At 45.4% G+C, this 16,241-nt stretch overlaps 1 protein-coding gene across 1 annotated transcript; it reads right to left on the bottom strand.

Annotated features, from left to right (window-relative positions):
• Nucleotides 1–3,164: 3,164 nt before the first annotated feature.
• On the bottom strand, nucleotides 3,165–4,677 carry LOC116676643 (putative nuclease HARBI1). Its single transcript, XM_032507610.1, has 2 exons — nucleotides 4,618–4,677; nucleotides 3,165–4,223 (listed from the first exon to the last, which is right to left on the bottom strand). Exons 1-2 carry the CDS (start codon nucleotides 4,675–4,677, stop codon nucleotides 3,165–3,167), a joined length of 1,119 nt encoding a protein of 372 aa, XP_032363501.1.
• Between the last annotated feature and the right edge of the window lie 11,564 nt (nucleotides 4,678–16,241).

Genomic DNA, 16,241 nt, shown 5'->3' with positions numbered 1-16,241 from the left:
ACAGACCTCCAAGAAAAGGATGACAGTTTTGAGAGGGACATGGTGAATATGGAGGAAAAGGCAAGAGAGAGAGAGGAGAGGCGGCACCGGGAGGCAGTGGAGAGAGAGGAAGCAAGAGATGAGAGAGAGGAGAGGCGTCATCGGGAGGCAGTGGAGAGAGAGGAAGCAAGGAGAGAGAGGAGAGGCGGCATCGGGAGGCAGTGGAGAGAGAGGAAGCAAGGAGAGAGAGGAGAGGCGGCATCGGGAGGCAGTGGAGAGAGAGGAAGCAAGGAGAGAGAGGAGAGGCGGCATCGGGAGGCAGTGGAGAGAGAGGAAGCAAGGAGAGAGAGGAGAGGCGTCATCGGGAGGCAGTGGAGAGAGAGGAAGCAAGAGATGAGAGAGAGGAGAGGCGGCATCGGGAGGCAGTGGAGAGAGAGGAAGCAAGAGATGAGAGAGAGGAGAGGCGGCATCGGGAGGCAGTGGAGAGAGAGGAAGCAAGAGATGAGAGAGAGGAGAGGCGGCATCGGGAGGCAGTGGAGAGAGAGGAAGCAAGAGATGAGAGAGAGGAGAGGCGGCATCGGGAGGCAGTGGAGAGAGAGGATATATATAAATAGCAGCTCATTTTGATTGGCACTTGGTTTAGTTGAGGATACTGATGCATTTGGAATAAAATAATTTTTTTAAAACACTTTTTGCACCTCCCAGACTCAAAAGATGGAAAGATCACCCTCTTTATCTGCTGTGATGTTCCTCATTCTTTAAGTGTATATTTGGGTCAGATGTTTTGGGTTTTCCGACTTTCTTATGAGAATATCAGACAAAACTGTCAGCTATAATCTATTTCTAGCAGTGGTGTAGTCAGGTAGACGCAGTATGTCCACTAAGCTGAGAGATTTAGCCGACTGTTGGGACTAATCAAATGTACTGAATGTACCATCCATTCTCTGCAGTTCATTGACAATTTTAACATTTTCTGGGAGCGCAGATATCTTTAAATAACAGGTCTCAGACTGCTACTGGAGAGGATCTTCACCCAAAACACAGGACGAGTCCCTAACCACCCTTGGCCCTGCTTTTCAGAATTTACTCACTCTGCAGAGCTATGGTTGGACACATTGTACCAAAACAACCTATTATAAGGTCACAGTAAACTTTATGAACTACATGCTTCTTATTTAGAAGTGAACCCAATAATCACACTGAAACCAAGCAGACTATTAGTGTGTTCCAAATCGCGCACTTCTGTACTAAATACTAACTTTTTGAGTACACTTCGTTCACATTGTTTGAAGTGCGGGCAAATGCAGTACACTTTAATACCCGGATGATGTACTCAAAACGGCCCAAAAATTGAGTGCGGACCGATGCACACTTTCCACACTCAACGGCCGCCATCTTGGCTACGTAGCGGAAGGGGCGGGGCTAACAACAGTCGAAAAACTTTTCACTAATGGCGGCCGTAGACGCGACAGCGGGGACGGCAGAGATATTACAAATGTAAGTTGAACATGAGTCTTTTTGCTATACCTATAAAATTTTATGTACCTGTATTTGTATATTTGGTTAATCTTACAGCTTTTAATGATATTTTTATCGCGAATTATAACGTTTATTGGTACCGTAATTTGACATGCTAGCAAGTTAACCTTAGCTAGCTAACAGCGGTACAGTTTAACCATACACGGCGAATCATTTATAAGCTAACGTTACATGTGTTGTAGTACGTTGTTTATTGTGTTAAACTATCGGCCCACTGTAGAAGATGTCAGCGTTAGATGTATGATCTTGTAAATATAGCTACTCAAAGCTGCAAGCGTTAGCAGTCATGTTAAAGTACGTTAATGTGTAAACAGTGCTGTTCCTGCCCTGATCTGATTTATGTCATCGTTAGGGACAGACGAGGACACGAGGTCCCTCATTTTGTGGAGGACGGTGAACGCCTCCAGCTTCACAGGGAAGCGCAATGCAGCCCTGAATGGATACGAGTAAGTAAATGTATATCTCATCTTACTATTGTTATATCTGTGGACTTATATTTTACATTGCTACCTACATCAAAATTGTATTTTCGTTAGGGCGTACATTGAAAGTCGAGGGCTGCATGCTAGGGTTACCCCCGTTTTCCTAAAGAAAAAGTGGGAAAACCTCAAACAGAAATACAAGGTTGGTTAACTGTGAAAATCATTGTGAGTTAATCAGCCCCATGTCTGGGAACATTCAATTTTAGTTGAGAAAAAATGTAGTTGACCTTTGAAATTAAACTGGAGTGTTTTCCGTTGTCTGTAGGATCTGAAGTGCCCCAGAACTGGGGTCAGCACTGAGGGGGGTGAGGCAACCGCTGCGTCCTGGAAGTGGTATCCTCTGATGGATGAGGCAATTGGGGGCAGGCCGTCAGTTACACCGCCTGTCCTCATTGCCTCATCTTGCCAGGACGTGGCGGTTGTCGAGCCCCCCTCAGTGGTGACCCCAGAGAGGGACCTAGCCACGGCCTGTGCCACATCCACTCCAAAACGGAGGAGGGTGGATGTCGCACAGGCCCTCAAAGACCTCCAAGAAAAGGATGACAGTTTTGAGAGGGACATGGTGAATATGGAGGAAAAGGCAAGAGAGAGAGAGGAGAGGCGGCACCGGGAGGCAGTGGAGAGAGAGGAAGCAAGAGATGAGAGAGAGGAAAGGCGTCATCGGGAGGCAGTGGAGAGAGAGGAAGCAAGAGATGAGAGAGAGGAGAGGCGGCATCGGGAGGCAGTTGAGAGAGAGGAGAGGCATTTAAAAGAAATAAGGGAGAGGGATGACAGGAGAGAGAGGGAGGTGAGGGAGAGAGAGGAGAGGAGAGACAGGGAGGTAGTAATGAGGGAGGAGCGTTTTTTGTCTGTGCTCGAAAGACTTGTAAATAAATAAATAATAACTATCTGATCTGTCTGTTATTACTGTTGCTAATAACTAATCTGTTATGGTGTATTACAGTTGGTAGGCAGCTGAATAGTATTGATGTCAGCCATGGTACACAACCTACTTCCTCATTGCTCACACGGGGAAATGTGTATATACAGTACAGCAAATCCTTTATATCATTACATTTAAATGAAAACACATGCATTTGGATTGCTTAAATGTTTTTTTAAACAGATTATAATACACAAATGAACACGAACAGCAGAACAACAATATAATTACAATAATCACATTTAGGCATAATTATGGTCAGGCACCAGGCACATCATGGCCATCCTCTGCCTGTCCTCTGCCTGTCCTCTGCCTGTCCTCTGCCTGTCCTCTGCTCCACAGATGGCGCCTTGAGGAGCTGGTTGAGGATGGTCCTCTGCGTCTCCCTCCACATCAGCTTCTGGCTCCAGCAGGTCCCCATTGGTCAGGCAGATGTTGTGCAGGACTGTGCAGCAAGCAATGACCTCCGGTACATAGAGGACATCCACCTCCAGCGCCTTCAAAAATATGGACCTCCATCTGGTCTTCAGGATGCCAAATGCCCTCTCCACAACACACCTCGCTCTAGACAGGTGACTGTTGAAGCGGACCTGGAGGTTGTTGTGGACAGGCTGCCTAAAGGGCGTCATGAGGGCGATGGGTTGCCTGAGGAAGGGGTAGCCACCATCCCCGATGAGGCAGAAACCAGGAGGAGGGTACCTGTGCTGGTAGTACAGGGGGCTGTTCTTTAAAACCCTCGCATCATGAGCTGACCCAGGGAAACCAATAAAAACATCAATGAACTTTGCTGTGTGGTCACACACAGCCTGAAACTGAACAGAATGAAAAATCTTCCTGTTCAAGTAACAGGCTGCGTCCTCTGCTGGGGGGGTCACACGGACGTGGCAGCCGTATATGCTGCCCACAACCCTGTGGAAGGCTGCCGACCCGGCCAGCTGCGCAAATCCTGCTCCAATATGAGGAAAGTCCTCCTCTGTCGGATGACGGACAACCTGGGGGAGGAGAGAGAGGACCTTCCTGCTGGTCTTGTGGACAGCGCGATGCACAGTGGTCCGTGGCATGGCAAAGGCCCTGGCTACCACGCGGTAGGATGTACCGCTGGCCAGCCAAAAGAGGAAGACCAGGGCCTCAATGACGGGTCCCCAGCCATGGTCAGACCCCATGCCGAGGATGGCCATAAGGGCGTGGAAGGATCCCCGAGAGAGTCGGAAGTCCACCCTCATGTTGCTCTCCCCGTCAAAATACAGCGCCAGCAATGGCACCGTGTGGTTGACCTGGCAGTACTGCCGGGGGTCTGGAGCCTGGAGAAGTAACGCAGGACCGTCTTTTAAAATAAAACTGGACTGAATGTGTTAAATGTTATCTGTTTTTACTCTTGTATTGTCACTGTAATTAATAGATTAATAGTTAAGTCATTTATCAAGTCACTAGTTCCAGCTTCGAAAATGTGAAATCCACACAGGGGAAATATCTGTACTACAGCAGCTTAAAGCAAATACATCAGTATAACAAGTAGAAAAAATTGAATTAATTATTATTATAATAATGATGGTAATAAAACATTTATTCTTTAAGTTAACACGTCAGTTGGACATAATTTTAAGTACTCCACTTTTGCTGAAATAACTCATAATGGCTAGTTTTTGGTGTTTTTTTATAAATTATTTAAGAGCAAAAGTATGAATATCAACATACCTGTATATTTTCTGTTAAAAGCAGGCGGATGATACGACGGCGGCGTCGCAATCCTCTCATTCTCGCAAAAAACAGAGGGCAGATACAAGCAACAATAACCACAATCACATTCATCTTGATGAACAAAGCAGAAGTGTATTTTTCGCGGGGGACAATAGGTGGCGGGAATGCTCTCTTTCTGGGTGCAATTCACAATTTCACAGAAGAAGAAGGAGGAGGAATTAGCTGTTGTGATCGTCATTTCCGGTAAGTACATCAAGAAGTGCGCGACACTCTCAGTAAAATTTTACGCACTATCCAAGTAAGTACGTAGTGTACGAAGTGCACTTCCGTTAGTGCACTAAGGGAAGTGCGCGATTTGGAACACACTATATGTGTAATGCTTTTGCTCTTTACCAGAGGTGGGTAGTAACGAGTTACATTTACTCCGTTACATTTACTTGAGTAAGTTTTAGAAAAAAATGTACTTCCAGGAGTAGTTTTAAATCACTATACTTTTACTTGTACTTGAGTAGATTTGTGAGGAAGAAGGGCTACAATGAGCTCGTTACTTTTCTTTTTACCTCTTTGGTATTCTACGCGTCATTGTTTTTACCCCCGCGTACGCCTCATTTTAATGTTTTATTTTGACAGAGACTTCTGCTAAAGGCTCTACCACGTGACTGTGTTTCACCAATCAAACGTAGTTGTGCAGTTTCATCATGTTTCGTCATACTCAATCTCATCGGCGGGACTTTGGCTGTCTATAGGCGCCGGGACAGGTTAGCTTCAGTACGGTCGGAGCAAAATTAAAATGTCAGAGTCAACCGTCGGCAATGCAGACACAGAAGAGGAGGAACACCCCTGGCCTCATATAGAAAGTATGTTTACCGTAGTGAAATTGAAAAACAGCAGCAACATTATGCGGTGTCTTCTCTGTCTACCACGACAAACGGAAATTTAACGAAACATGTAAATGTAAATGTGCTGTATTTATATAGCGCTTTTCCAGTCTTAACAACTGCTCAAAGCGCTCTTACATCTACAGGAAACATTCACCATTCACACACATTCATACACTGTGGCCGGGGCTGCCGTACAAGGTGCCACCTGTTCATCAGATAAACACTCACACACATTCACACTCCGATGCGCCCCACATGTAGCGGTGAGTTTCTTAAATTTGTTTTTTTCCTGTGGATAGGCGAATGTTTGTCTTTTAGGTTACTTTTTTTTTTTGCTTATATATAGCTATTTACCTATATCCATCCATCCAAATTTGATGTAATAGCTAAGTCTCTTTTAATATTAGAAGTGCCGGGATTCCATAACTACTAGCTAAAATTGCCGTGAGCGGTCATTTTGACCGCCACATTTCAAACTCTAATCTCTCAAGATAAATACCTAATTGTAATATTAATGCAGGTATTGTATAACGACAAGTTTTGAAAAACGAAATAACACCAAAATGTACAATTTAACGAGTTTAATTATACACTTAAGTAGCCCACGCGTTTCAATAATTCATATCATGGCTTAGTAAAACGTAATTATTTTATAGGCTGCATTCATATCGGAAAAATATTATATGGAAATTCATTCAACATAAGTTCATAACAGGCAAATCACACCAAAAAGTATCTTATTCTCATTTGTCCTGCTCGGACCATGCTCCACTGCCCTTTTTTCCTCCATTAACTCCGCTCTCAGCTCCTCTGCATTGCTGCATGTACATCTTTCGGACAATTTCACTGCTGGTGAACTCCTTGGAGAGGATGTGTGCAATGATTCAAGCCAGTTCGAGGATGTATAAAATTATATGAACACGTAGGCAGCCACCGGCCATCTAGCTCCGTGTACCGCGTCTATCACAGAGCGAGCCCCCGGCGCTGCCTTCTGATTCAGAACAGAGTCCATTCACGGCATATTTATTGTGGTAGCCAGCGTTACCGACTCTGGCTTTGCCTTTGGCCCATTGCTGATGCCCACAGTTGTTACCATAGACAGTTAAAGTTACTTGTTACTCGAGACCGCTTATGACGTTTCTCCGACAGAGACGCTGATAGTTACTAAGCAACCAATATGCAAAAGCTCGAAATAATAAAAACAATACAATACTGTGGAAATCTGAGCAGTCAGTATGATTATGTATGGCCAAAATAGGTAAAAGCTATTTTATTTTACTTGCCTATTGTGTAATGTCATGTGTATAAAACCATTTTAAATGAAAATATAGACTCTTTTAGAAAAAGTCAGGTACCAGCAGGATTGTATTTTTGTATTTTTTTTCTCCCTGTAACCTCAGATATTTTTTTTATCCACAGAGGATTCATCCCAACAAACTGTCTGAGTACACAAACTTACTGGAGAACCACAGAAAATGCAAGTCCTCCTCTTCCAGTGATACTCCTGTGAAAAATGCAAAAATCACAGCCTTTTCTGCCCCAGGGCGGGTAACACAAGCAAAGCTTGACAAGCTGGTACTAAACTTTGTATGTGAGGCCAACCAACCATTTTCTGTGGTTGAGACACCATCCTTCAAGACTTTGATTAAAACCTTGCAACCTCATACAGTAATGATGACAAGGAAAACGTTATGCACAAGAATACAAGAAGCTGCAAAACACAAGAAGAGCATAATCATCAAAAAGCTGAGTGCTGTGAACTATGTTGCTACCACAACAGACTGCTGGTCTGCCAGACAATGTAGCTACTTAGGTGTCACCTGTCACTGGATAGACAACACCTCACTGGAGAGGCACTCCGCTGCATTGGCTTGTAGACCTGTCAAAGGCTCGCATACGTTTGATGTCCTTGCTGCTGCATTAGAGGAAATACATTCTGAGTACCACATAAGGGAAAAAGTAACCAGGACAACAACAGACAGTGGCTCAAACTTCCTGAAGGCCTTTTGATTATATGGTGAGGAGAAAGAGGAGGAAGCCACCAATGTACAAGAGGAGAGTGACTCCACCCTTGATGATGCAACAGAAGATCAGAGTGAGTCAGAGGTTGAGGATCAAGATGTGTCTGCTATTCTGGATGACAACACAGGCCTTGAGTACCAACTTCCAAGGCATCAAAAGTGTGCATGCCATCTACTCAATCTCATATCCACAGTTGATGCCACTGCAGGAGAAGCTACAAACGAAACCTACAAGAGGCTGTCTCGGTCTGCTTTTGCAAAATGTCATGCTCTTTGGAATAAAACCAGCAGGTCCACCATGGCCCATGAAGCAGTGGAACGTGAATGCAAGCTGCAGTTTCTCCGACCCAATCAGACACGCTGGAGCTCCCTGTTCCTTGCTGTAGAAAGGATTGTGCGCATTCATCGAGAGCAAGGAGAACAAGCAATTCGCAATGTCTGGACAGCATTAAAGATAAAGATGTAAGTTGACAAAATTTATATTTTCTTTTTAAAGAATAATACAAATAATATACCTGGCTGATTAATGGGTTGTCTCAAGTTTTCTTTGGATACTGATTTATTTTGTTTTTATTTATTTGTGTATTTAACATGTACAATGCATAATAGACATTGGAACAGAAGTAGCTATAAGTTATCTTTTATTGTTACATCTTTTATAGGTTCAATCCAGTTGAAATGGGGTTTCTAGTTGGGTATGCTGCTGTGATGAAGCCTGTTGCCATGGCCCTTAATATCCTCCAAGGGGAATCATCTGTGCATATGGGCCTCCTGCTGCCAACACTTTACCAGTTGTCGGACATGCTGAAGAGGTTGGAGTCAACTTGCAAAATGTGTACACCTCTTGTTAACGCCCTCCAGCAAGGGATCCAGAAATGGTTTGGAGACGTCATGAAAGAACCTGAGCTGCGGCAGCAATACTCCTACCAAGATTCAGAACATCCTGGACCACAAAGGAGAACATCTTAAAAGCTGGTAGATATACTTGTTTATCACTTGAAATGTGAACCAGTAGACATTGACCTATATAAATCTGTAAAATGTTACTGTCATTTAAGATTATAGCTTGTCGGTAACAAACCACAGGGTGGCAATAAGCTCAGTTAGCTTTTAAAGTCAAACACCATCAGCTTGACAGCCTATACAGTAGAAGGATATGAATAATGTGCAGACCTACATTAAAAAAAAAAATAATTATCTTGTCACAGGCCTTGACTACATCAGAAGTCACCTTGACGCCGACTTGGATGATGTCACCAGTACAAACAGCAGCCTCTCTGATGAAGACGACTTCTTTGCATCCATGGAGTTAGGAAAATCACAAGTAGGAAAGCTGGAGAGGTACCTTTCATGTCTGTCCCCTGCAGGTATGGATCTACTCCACACCTTTCCTCACATCAAGAAGCTGTGGGAAAATAATACAATGACTGAGGTGGTGATGAACAGGGCACTCAGGAACGGCCACGTAAAAGCTGACTTAAAGTATATGCTGAATTAACCAAAGACTAAATAAGAGTGTGTGTATGTGTGACATATTATACATTATGCTTTGCAGCTGGGGTACGGCTAGGAGGGAGAGAACAGGAAGGGCTATCTTAGTCAGATAAGCTACAGTGAGCACGAGAAGAGGAGATGGTGAGGCCAAGGACACTGAAGTTCGAGGACGGTCTGATAACTCAGAGAACAGGACGTACAAACTAAGAAGGGAGTGAACATAGCTGTCTTGTGAAGTAAATGATAACTGAAAATAATAGACAGGCAAGAAGGAAGAGGCAGAGCAGGGATTGTACCCCAGCAACAGTATAGCTGACCAATCAGGCCCCACAAGGGGAACCAATATAACCCTGAGCACGCTATTGTTTAAGTGCCTTTTTGGGAAACCTCTGTACTAGACAAGTTTCCATCAGGTCCGTGCACGTTTAACTGCCCGGAAACGCATTTCATCTGTTGACCACAAGAATAAACGCTGTGTTAATTCATCATGGAGTCAGTTGTCAGTTTATAGAAGGATTTCTCCAACAAATTTGGCGACCCCGACGTGACAACGTAATTGGACAGGAGAATCCAACTGGACCTTGGCATTGTGTCCACGGTCCGGTTCAGCTCAGCCACCGGACTGACATCCCGCAGCCCGTGAAGGGGACTGAGCGGCGATACTGCGATTCGTTGGTGTGATCACTGAGAGCTCTCAACAAAAAAGGTAAGCAGAAGCCTGTTTAAAATCAAAATTCTGTTATTGGCTGAAAACTAAATTGATGTGATCACATTTCAACTGTCGTAAGTGTTGTTTTAAGCGAAAAGTATTGATTGAATGTGCTGTAATTAAAGGGATATAAACAGATGAAATGTTGGGGCATGTGATGTGATTAAACAGAGAAAAACAACTAGAGAGTTGTGAGAGAATTGTTGAATAATACGGGTGGCGGTAGGAGAGGAAAAGGGACAAATAGTCAGAGGAAAATACGTCCAGATGGTTGACGAGGTAGGAGACTGCTAAGGACAGATAGTTCAGATGAGTGATTGTGAATTGCCACCCTTGGTTCTGTGTGAACATCCTGAAAAAGAATTGCAGTTAACAGATTGTCATTGTAATATTACGAGTCCACCGCGAGTGTATTTGTGCAAAGGAGTGAGAGGTCACTTTTTAAGTTGTAAAGATTATAGAGATGTACATAAAAAGGCTCTAGATGGAGTCTTAATGAAAAAGTTGTTTGTTGTTGCATGTGTGATTTTTGTTGTGGTTTGGCTTGTTGGATTTTTTCTCACTGCTTATTTGTTGTAAAATGACGACCCCTTATGGTAAAGTGTTAGTAGGGGCAGTGAAAAAGTATGGCAATAAAGGAGAGGAGAAAGTAGCAAAAGAGATTGTGAAAGAATGGGAGAGAGGAGGATGGATTGAGGGAGAAGGGGCGCCGTCCCCTGAGAAAGTGAATGAAATAGTGAAGTATGAAAAAAGTAAGTTGGAGTATGCGGAAAGGCAGGCAGAGGAGGAAAAGAAAAGAAAATGGTTTAAATTGACTAAACCAAAGCAGAAGGAGTATGAAGCGCAGAAAGAGAAATATGGGGTGGGGTTGAAAATGACAAATGCAATACAGAAACAATTGGGATTGACAAAACAAGATGACAAAAGTTCACCAAAAACTGAGACAGAAGCTGAACAGAATAAAACCGCTAGCGCAGAGAAAACCCCGCTGCCCGCTGAGGCGCCCCCGCCAACAAACCCTTTTTATCCAGATATAAGAAACCTAAGAATTTCCGCTCCACCGCCGCCGTATACAGGTCCAACGGCATCAAAACCCACAGTCCAAGCCCCAGTGGTAACTGCCCATTTACAGCCAAATGCATTACAAATAGACGTACCACAGGACCCATTGATACCGGCATTAGAGGGCCGCGTACAGGATTTAGAATGTTATCTAAATTTAATGGTACAGTCAGCGCCAGGGGGAGCAGCAGCGGCTCCACCACAACCAGCGGCTACAGTCCCAGCCGGCCCAAGCAAAGCTAGTACCCCATATTCAGCGTCTTTTTGCCAACAAAATCCAGAGCATTTTCACATGTCAGTAAAAGGACCCAGTCCACCTCACCATAGTACCCCACAAGACTCAGGAAGGAAGGAAGATAGCGAACAGTCAGACAGCAGCAGGGAAAGTGAGCAAACAGACAGAAGCTCCAGCTCTAGGGAAAGGACTAAAAAACGACATAAACGCAGGCCCAGATCTAGATCACAAAGTCCTCAAGACGTTTTTGTAGCAGGCACATTTAAAGGTAAATTTACCAACGAGGACCCTGACGAAGTTATGCTGCGAAGATCAACTAGAATAAGGGAAAAACTTAACAAAGAGTTCAGAGAGATAAAAAAGCAGCAAGAGCAGCTGCGTCTAACAGTAAATGAGCTCAGTGAGGGAGAGCAGACGCGCCACACACCAGAGGCGGGGCTACAATGCCCACTCCGCCCAGTAGGAGGAGGAGGAGGACTGTTGATGTACACCCCTTACAGTTTCGGTGACTTAGATTCTCTGTGTGCAAAACTCCCCTCCCTGACAGGAGGGGCTGAGCATTTCCTCACAGCTTTCAATAGTCTTACAGCAGGAGTGCAGCTGTGTTTGGGAGATCTCAGAGCAGTATTGGGTAGAGTAATGGGAGCAGATGAAGCTAGTGCTGCCCTCACCAGAGGGGGAGCTGGACCCACTGTTCCCGCATCAGTGCCTGCATCAGCAGTAACCCCTGGCATTTGGGCTGAGCTGCACCGCATGTATCCCACAGTTGGGGATCATGCAGCATGGCATGATTTAAAAAGACTAAGTGATGAAAATTTTGATGCCTATGCAGATAGAGCAAAAAAGATTTGGCAGCGTGCTATGAGGGAACCGTGGGACCAGTCCGCCGCCACAGTGGCGCTGTTCCGCCATGGGGTACTAGGGGGATTACCCACAGCAGTTCAGACACAGTTAGGAGGAGTAGTAGGCCTGCAAACAATGACCGATGCAACATGGGGCGAGAATGTGCGTCATTTCCTGTCAAAACACCAAAAAGGAGCAGAGCAACAAGAAGATGAATTAAAAAGACTACAAACTCAATTGTTAAAGAAACAACTGGAAGAATTAAACAAGCCCAAGCCCAGCAAAGCTAAACAAATGACAGTCTCACAGAACCCCCAACAGTCAGAAGCCCCTCACAGTTGCAGACATGCTGTCTTTTCTGGGCCTCACAGGATACAGCCGCTCACATATCCCTGACTATACCAACAGAACTCATCGCTGTCTCACCGCCCCCCTCCTATGGACAACAGAGGCCGAGGCCGCCTTCTCTGACCTCAAAAGTGCCCTAGCAAGGGCAGAGACACTCACCTCCCCAGACTACTCACTCCCATTTCATATGGATGTTTCTGAAAACAATGGCTTTCTCAATGCCATTTTATTTCAGAAAAAAGGGGGAGACAGACATGTACTGATGTACCACTCATCAAGGCTGGATACAGTCAGGAGCCTATGAATGGAATCAGTGGCAGCGGAGCGGCGCCACAAAAGACAAAGATGGGATATGGAGGTCTCATCAAGGAAAGATAGCAGCATCAGCCGAGATGTGCAGAATGTTGCTACCTGAGGCACACAGACCAACACATGAAGGAAGAAAACAGACTCTCCTGAATCTGTCTGAGCTGTGGTGGCACCCCAATTTGAGGGACATGGTGACACATTTTTGTCAGGAATGCAGGGTGTGTGGAGAGCATAATGTTCAGAAACCATACACCACACTAAAAGGAGCGTACCCAGTCCCCACAGCTTGTTTTCAAGATATCAGTATAGATTATACTGATATGGGCGCAGAAAATGTGGTAGGGGGAAAAAGGTATCTTCTGGTGATGGTAGACAGGTTCTCTAGGTGGGTAGAAGCCATTCCCACCGGAAAAGAGGACGCAAAAACAGTGGTGAAATGGCTCAAAACTGAACTCATCCCGAGGTATGGGGTCCCCAGGCAAATAAGGTCAGATAATGGCACACATTTTAACAACAAACTACTAAGAGAAGTAGAACAGGCCCTGGGAATCACTCATGCCTTCGGATCAGTTTATCATCCACAGTCACAGGGAATGGTGGAAAGAGCAAACCAGACATTGAAGGCTAAGATAGCCAAGGCATGTGCAGGAAGCAAGTTAACATGGGTAGAAGCGCTCCCATTGGCCCTCATGGCTATGAGGTCCTCAGAAGGACGAGAAACACATTTGACCCCACACGAAATAATGACAGGGAGAAAAATGCCAGGACCTCCACTAGATGGAGGCCACATGCCAATGTTAGATGTTCAGCAAATAGAAATGACAGACTATATGAGAAAGCTAACATCTCTGGTTTCAGCCCTTTCTACGCAGGTCCAGTTGGCGAACAGGAAACCGCAGGAGGAAGCAACACTACCTGTCAAGGTAGGCGACTGGGTCAGGGTCAAAGTTCACAAGAGGAAGTGGACTGACCCCAGGTGGTCCGGGCCTTACGAAGTAAGGGAGGTTACTTCACACTCGGTCCAGGTTAAAGGTAAAAAAGGAGCACCTTGGCACCACCTGACACATTGTGCCCCAGTCGCACCTCCTAGCCGCCCATTGGCAGAAATTAGAAAAGCAATCCAAAATGTATAGATGGAAGAGATGTTTTGGCGGGGAACAGCCCCCACATAGTACATCCATAACTTGGAAGGCAATGGGGTTTGGGAAAAAGACAACAGTTGTCCTAGCAGTAGTAGTAGTAGTGGGAGTTGCAGCATTAATTCTGGGGTTGGAACATGCGTATGGGGACCGAGACCACAAAGAACAATCACCCGGTAGTGTCCAACCACCTCTCAGTAACAAAGGAAATGAAACTAGACGAGAGAAAAGAAGAGCAGTTTGGGCAGTAGTGAAGCAACACACTAAGGGCCCATCCCCAAGGTGCGGTGCCAGATTGACTCTCCCCTATGTGAGAGACTCAACCACGTCATTTACCTTTGATTTGTGTCAGGCTATAGACTGCGGGGGGTATAATAGTTTCTACAAAAACACAGATGTGTACATCTGTGACGACTATCAAAAGGTAGAGGACTGTGAAAGGAGCGCTTCCGGACAGGTGAAAGGTAGTCTCTGTAACAGCTGGTATGACGCGGGTTGGACAACAGGAGGGTGGAAACCATGGGCGAGGTTGACAGACAAAAGAGATTGGTGGGTACAACAAGATGAATGGGAGATATTATCTATACAGCGGGACTATAGTTCAGACCCCACGAAAAATCCCATAACCCTGTCAGTAAATAGAGCAATTGGGAGCTGGAACGGTCAGGATGTGTGGATGTTAGCCATAGGTGTATGGATAGCAGGAAGTGACCAGATAACCCCCCTGCAGATAAATATTTTGGATCCCCTCACGCACACACAGAATGACACTGACATGGCAGAGACTACAGTAAAACCCCCTCTGAAGGAGGAAGACGTAATAGTGCAGGACTTCTCTAAAATGAGGGTGGAAGATGTGTTAGAGTTATCAGCAGGTGCAGGCCAGGACAATTTATGGATCAGGTGGCTAATACAGAATGCCAAAGAACAACACATGGAAGGGTGCGTGGCCTGTGCCACAGCTAGACCAGTCATGTTCACTAACCCGGCCCCGTTGTTTCCTAATGAGGACCCAGCAGGATATGCATGCATGTTGAACTTCACACACTCTAAGACAGCTTCCCGCAATTGTACTACCCTAGCATCCCTCTTTCCCCCAGGCTTTGAAAAACCAGGGTATTTTACCGCCATAAAGGGGGAGGGTGCAAGATATCACTGTTTCAATCTCACCGGATCAAGCAAGCCCACAATCAAACTAGGTGATATACCCCCAGACTGGTGTAATACAACTGTACAAAACAAAACAGCCCTAGGCCCAGTGGCTAGAATAGGACTATTCTACTATTGTGGTGGTCTTAGGCTGTACTCCCAGATAAAGTTCCCAAATCAAACGTCAGGAGTTTGTGCTATGGTTAGATTAGCTATGCCCATATCTTTGGTAGGGAGTAGAGTCCACTATACCCACCATAAGGCTGTGCAACTGACCGTAAAGAGAAGGCGCAGGGCCCGTAGTATGCAAGGCCCGGCTTTTGATCCATGGGCGGGAACCCCAACCTATATAGACAGCATAGGAGTTCCTAGGGGTGTCCCGAATGAATACAAATTGGCAGATCAAATAGCCGCAGGATTTGAGAATATACCACTGCTTTCAGCCATCTTCCCCGTCACTCCCAGCAAAAATGTAGATAGGATAAATTTTGTGCATTATAATGTTTTACGCTTGAGCAATGCAACTAGGGATGCCATCGAAGGCCTGGCCGAGCAGACGGCCCCAACGTCCCTCATGGCGCTCCAGAATAGGATGGCGCTGGACATGCTGTTGGCTGAAAAAGGAGGAGTCTGTTCCATGTTCGGAGAGATGTGCTGTACGGTCATCCCTAACAACACTGCCCCGGATGGGAAGGTCACCAGGGCTTTGAACCAACTTCGAGCCCTTTCCCAGGAGATGCATGACGCCTCAGGTGTATCAAATCCATTGGAGGGGTGGATGACAACCTTTTTTGGCAAATGGAAGAATCTTATCACTGCTTGTTTGACATCTGTTGCTGTTTTTCTCGCTATTCTAGTTACCTGTGGGTGTTGCTGTGTGCCCTGCCTGCGGACCATGACATCCCGGCTCATCACCACTGCCTTGTCCAAAGAAAAAGCGCCGCCTCCCTATTCCGCTGGGATGCTGCCATTACTCACCATGCCAGAGGACGGGGAGGACGTTGAGGCACTGCAGTTAGTGTAAAAGGTGTTCGCACCTAGTAGGTGCGAAAAGGGGGAATTTGTGGGAAAATAATACAATGACTGAGGTGGTGATGAACAGGGCACTCAGGAACGGCCACGTAAAAGCTGGCTTAAAGTATATACTGAATTAACCAAAGACTAAATAAGAGTGTGTGTATGTGTGACATATTATACATTATGCTTTGCAGCTGGGTTACAGCTAGGAGGGAGAGAACAGACAGGGCTATCTTAGTCAGATAAGCTACAGTGAGCACAGAAGAGGAGATGGTGAGGCCAAGGACACTGAAGTTCGAGGACGGTCTGATAACTCAGAGAACAGGACGTAGGAGTGAACATAGCTGTCTTGTGAAGTAAATGATAACTGAAAATAATAGACAGGCAAGAAGAAAGAGGGAAGAGAAAGAGCAG

This window comes from Etheostoma spectabile, unplaced genomic scaffold (assembly GCF_008692095.1).
Source record: "Etheostoma spectabile isolate EspeVRDwgs_2016 unplaced genomic scaffold, UIUC_Espe_1.0 scaffold00003582, whole genome shotgun sequence".
Lineage (NCBI taxonomy): Eukaryota > Metazoa > Chordata > Actinopteri > Perciformes > Percidae > Etheostoma > Etheostoma spectabile.
Note: the sequence above shows the minus strand (reverse complement) of the source record. Positions and strands in the feature narration are given on the sequence as shown.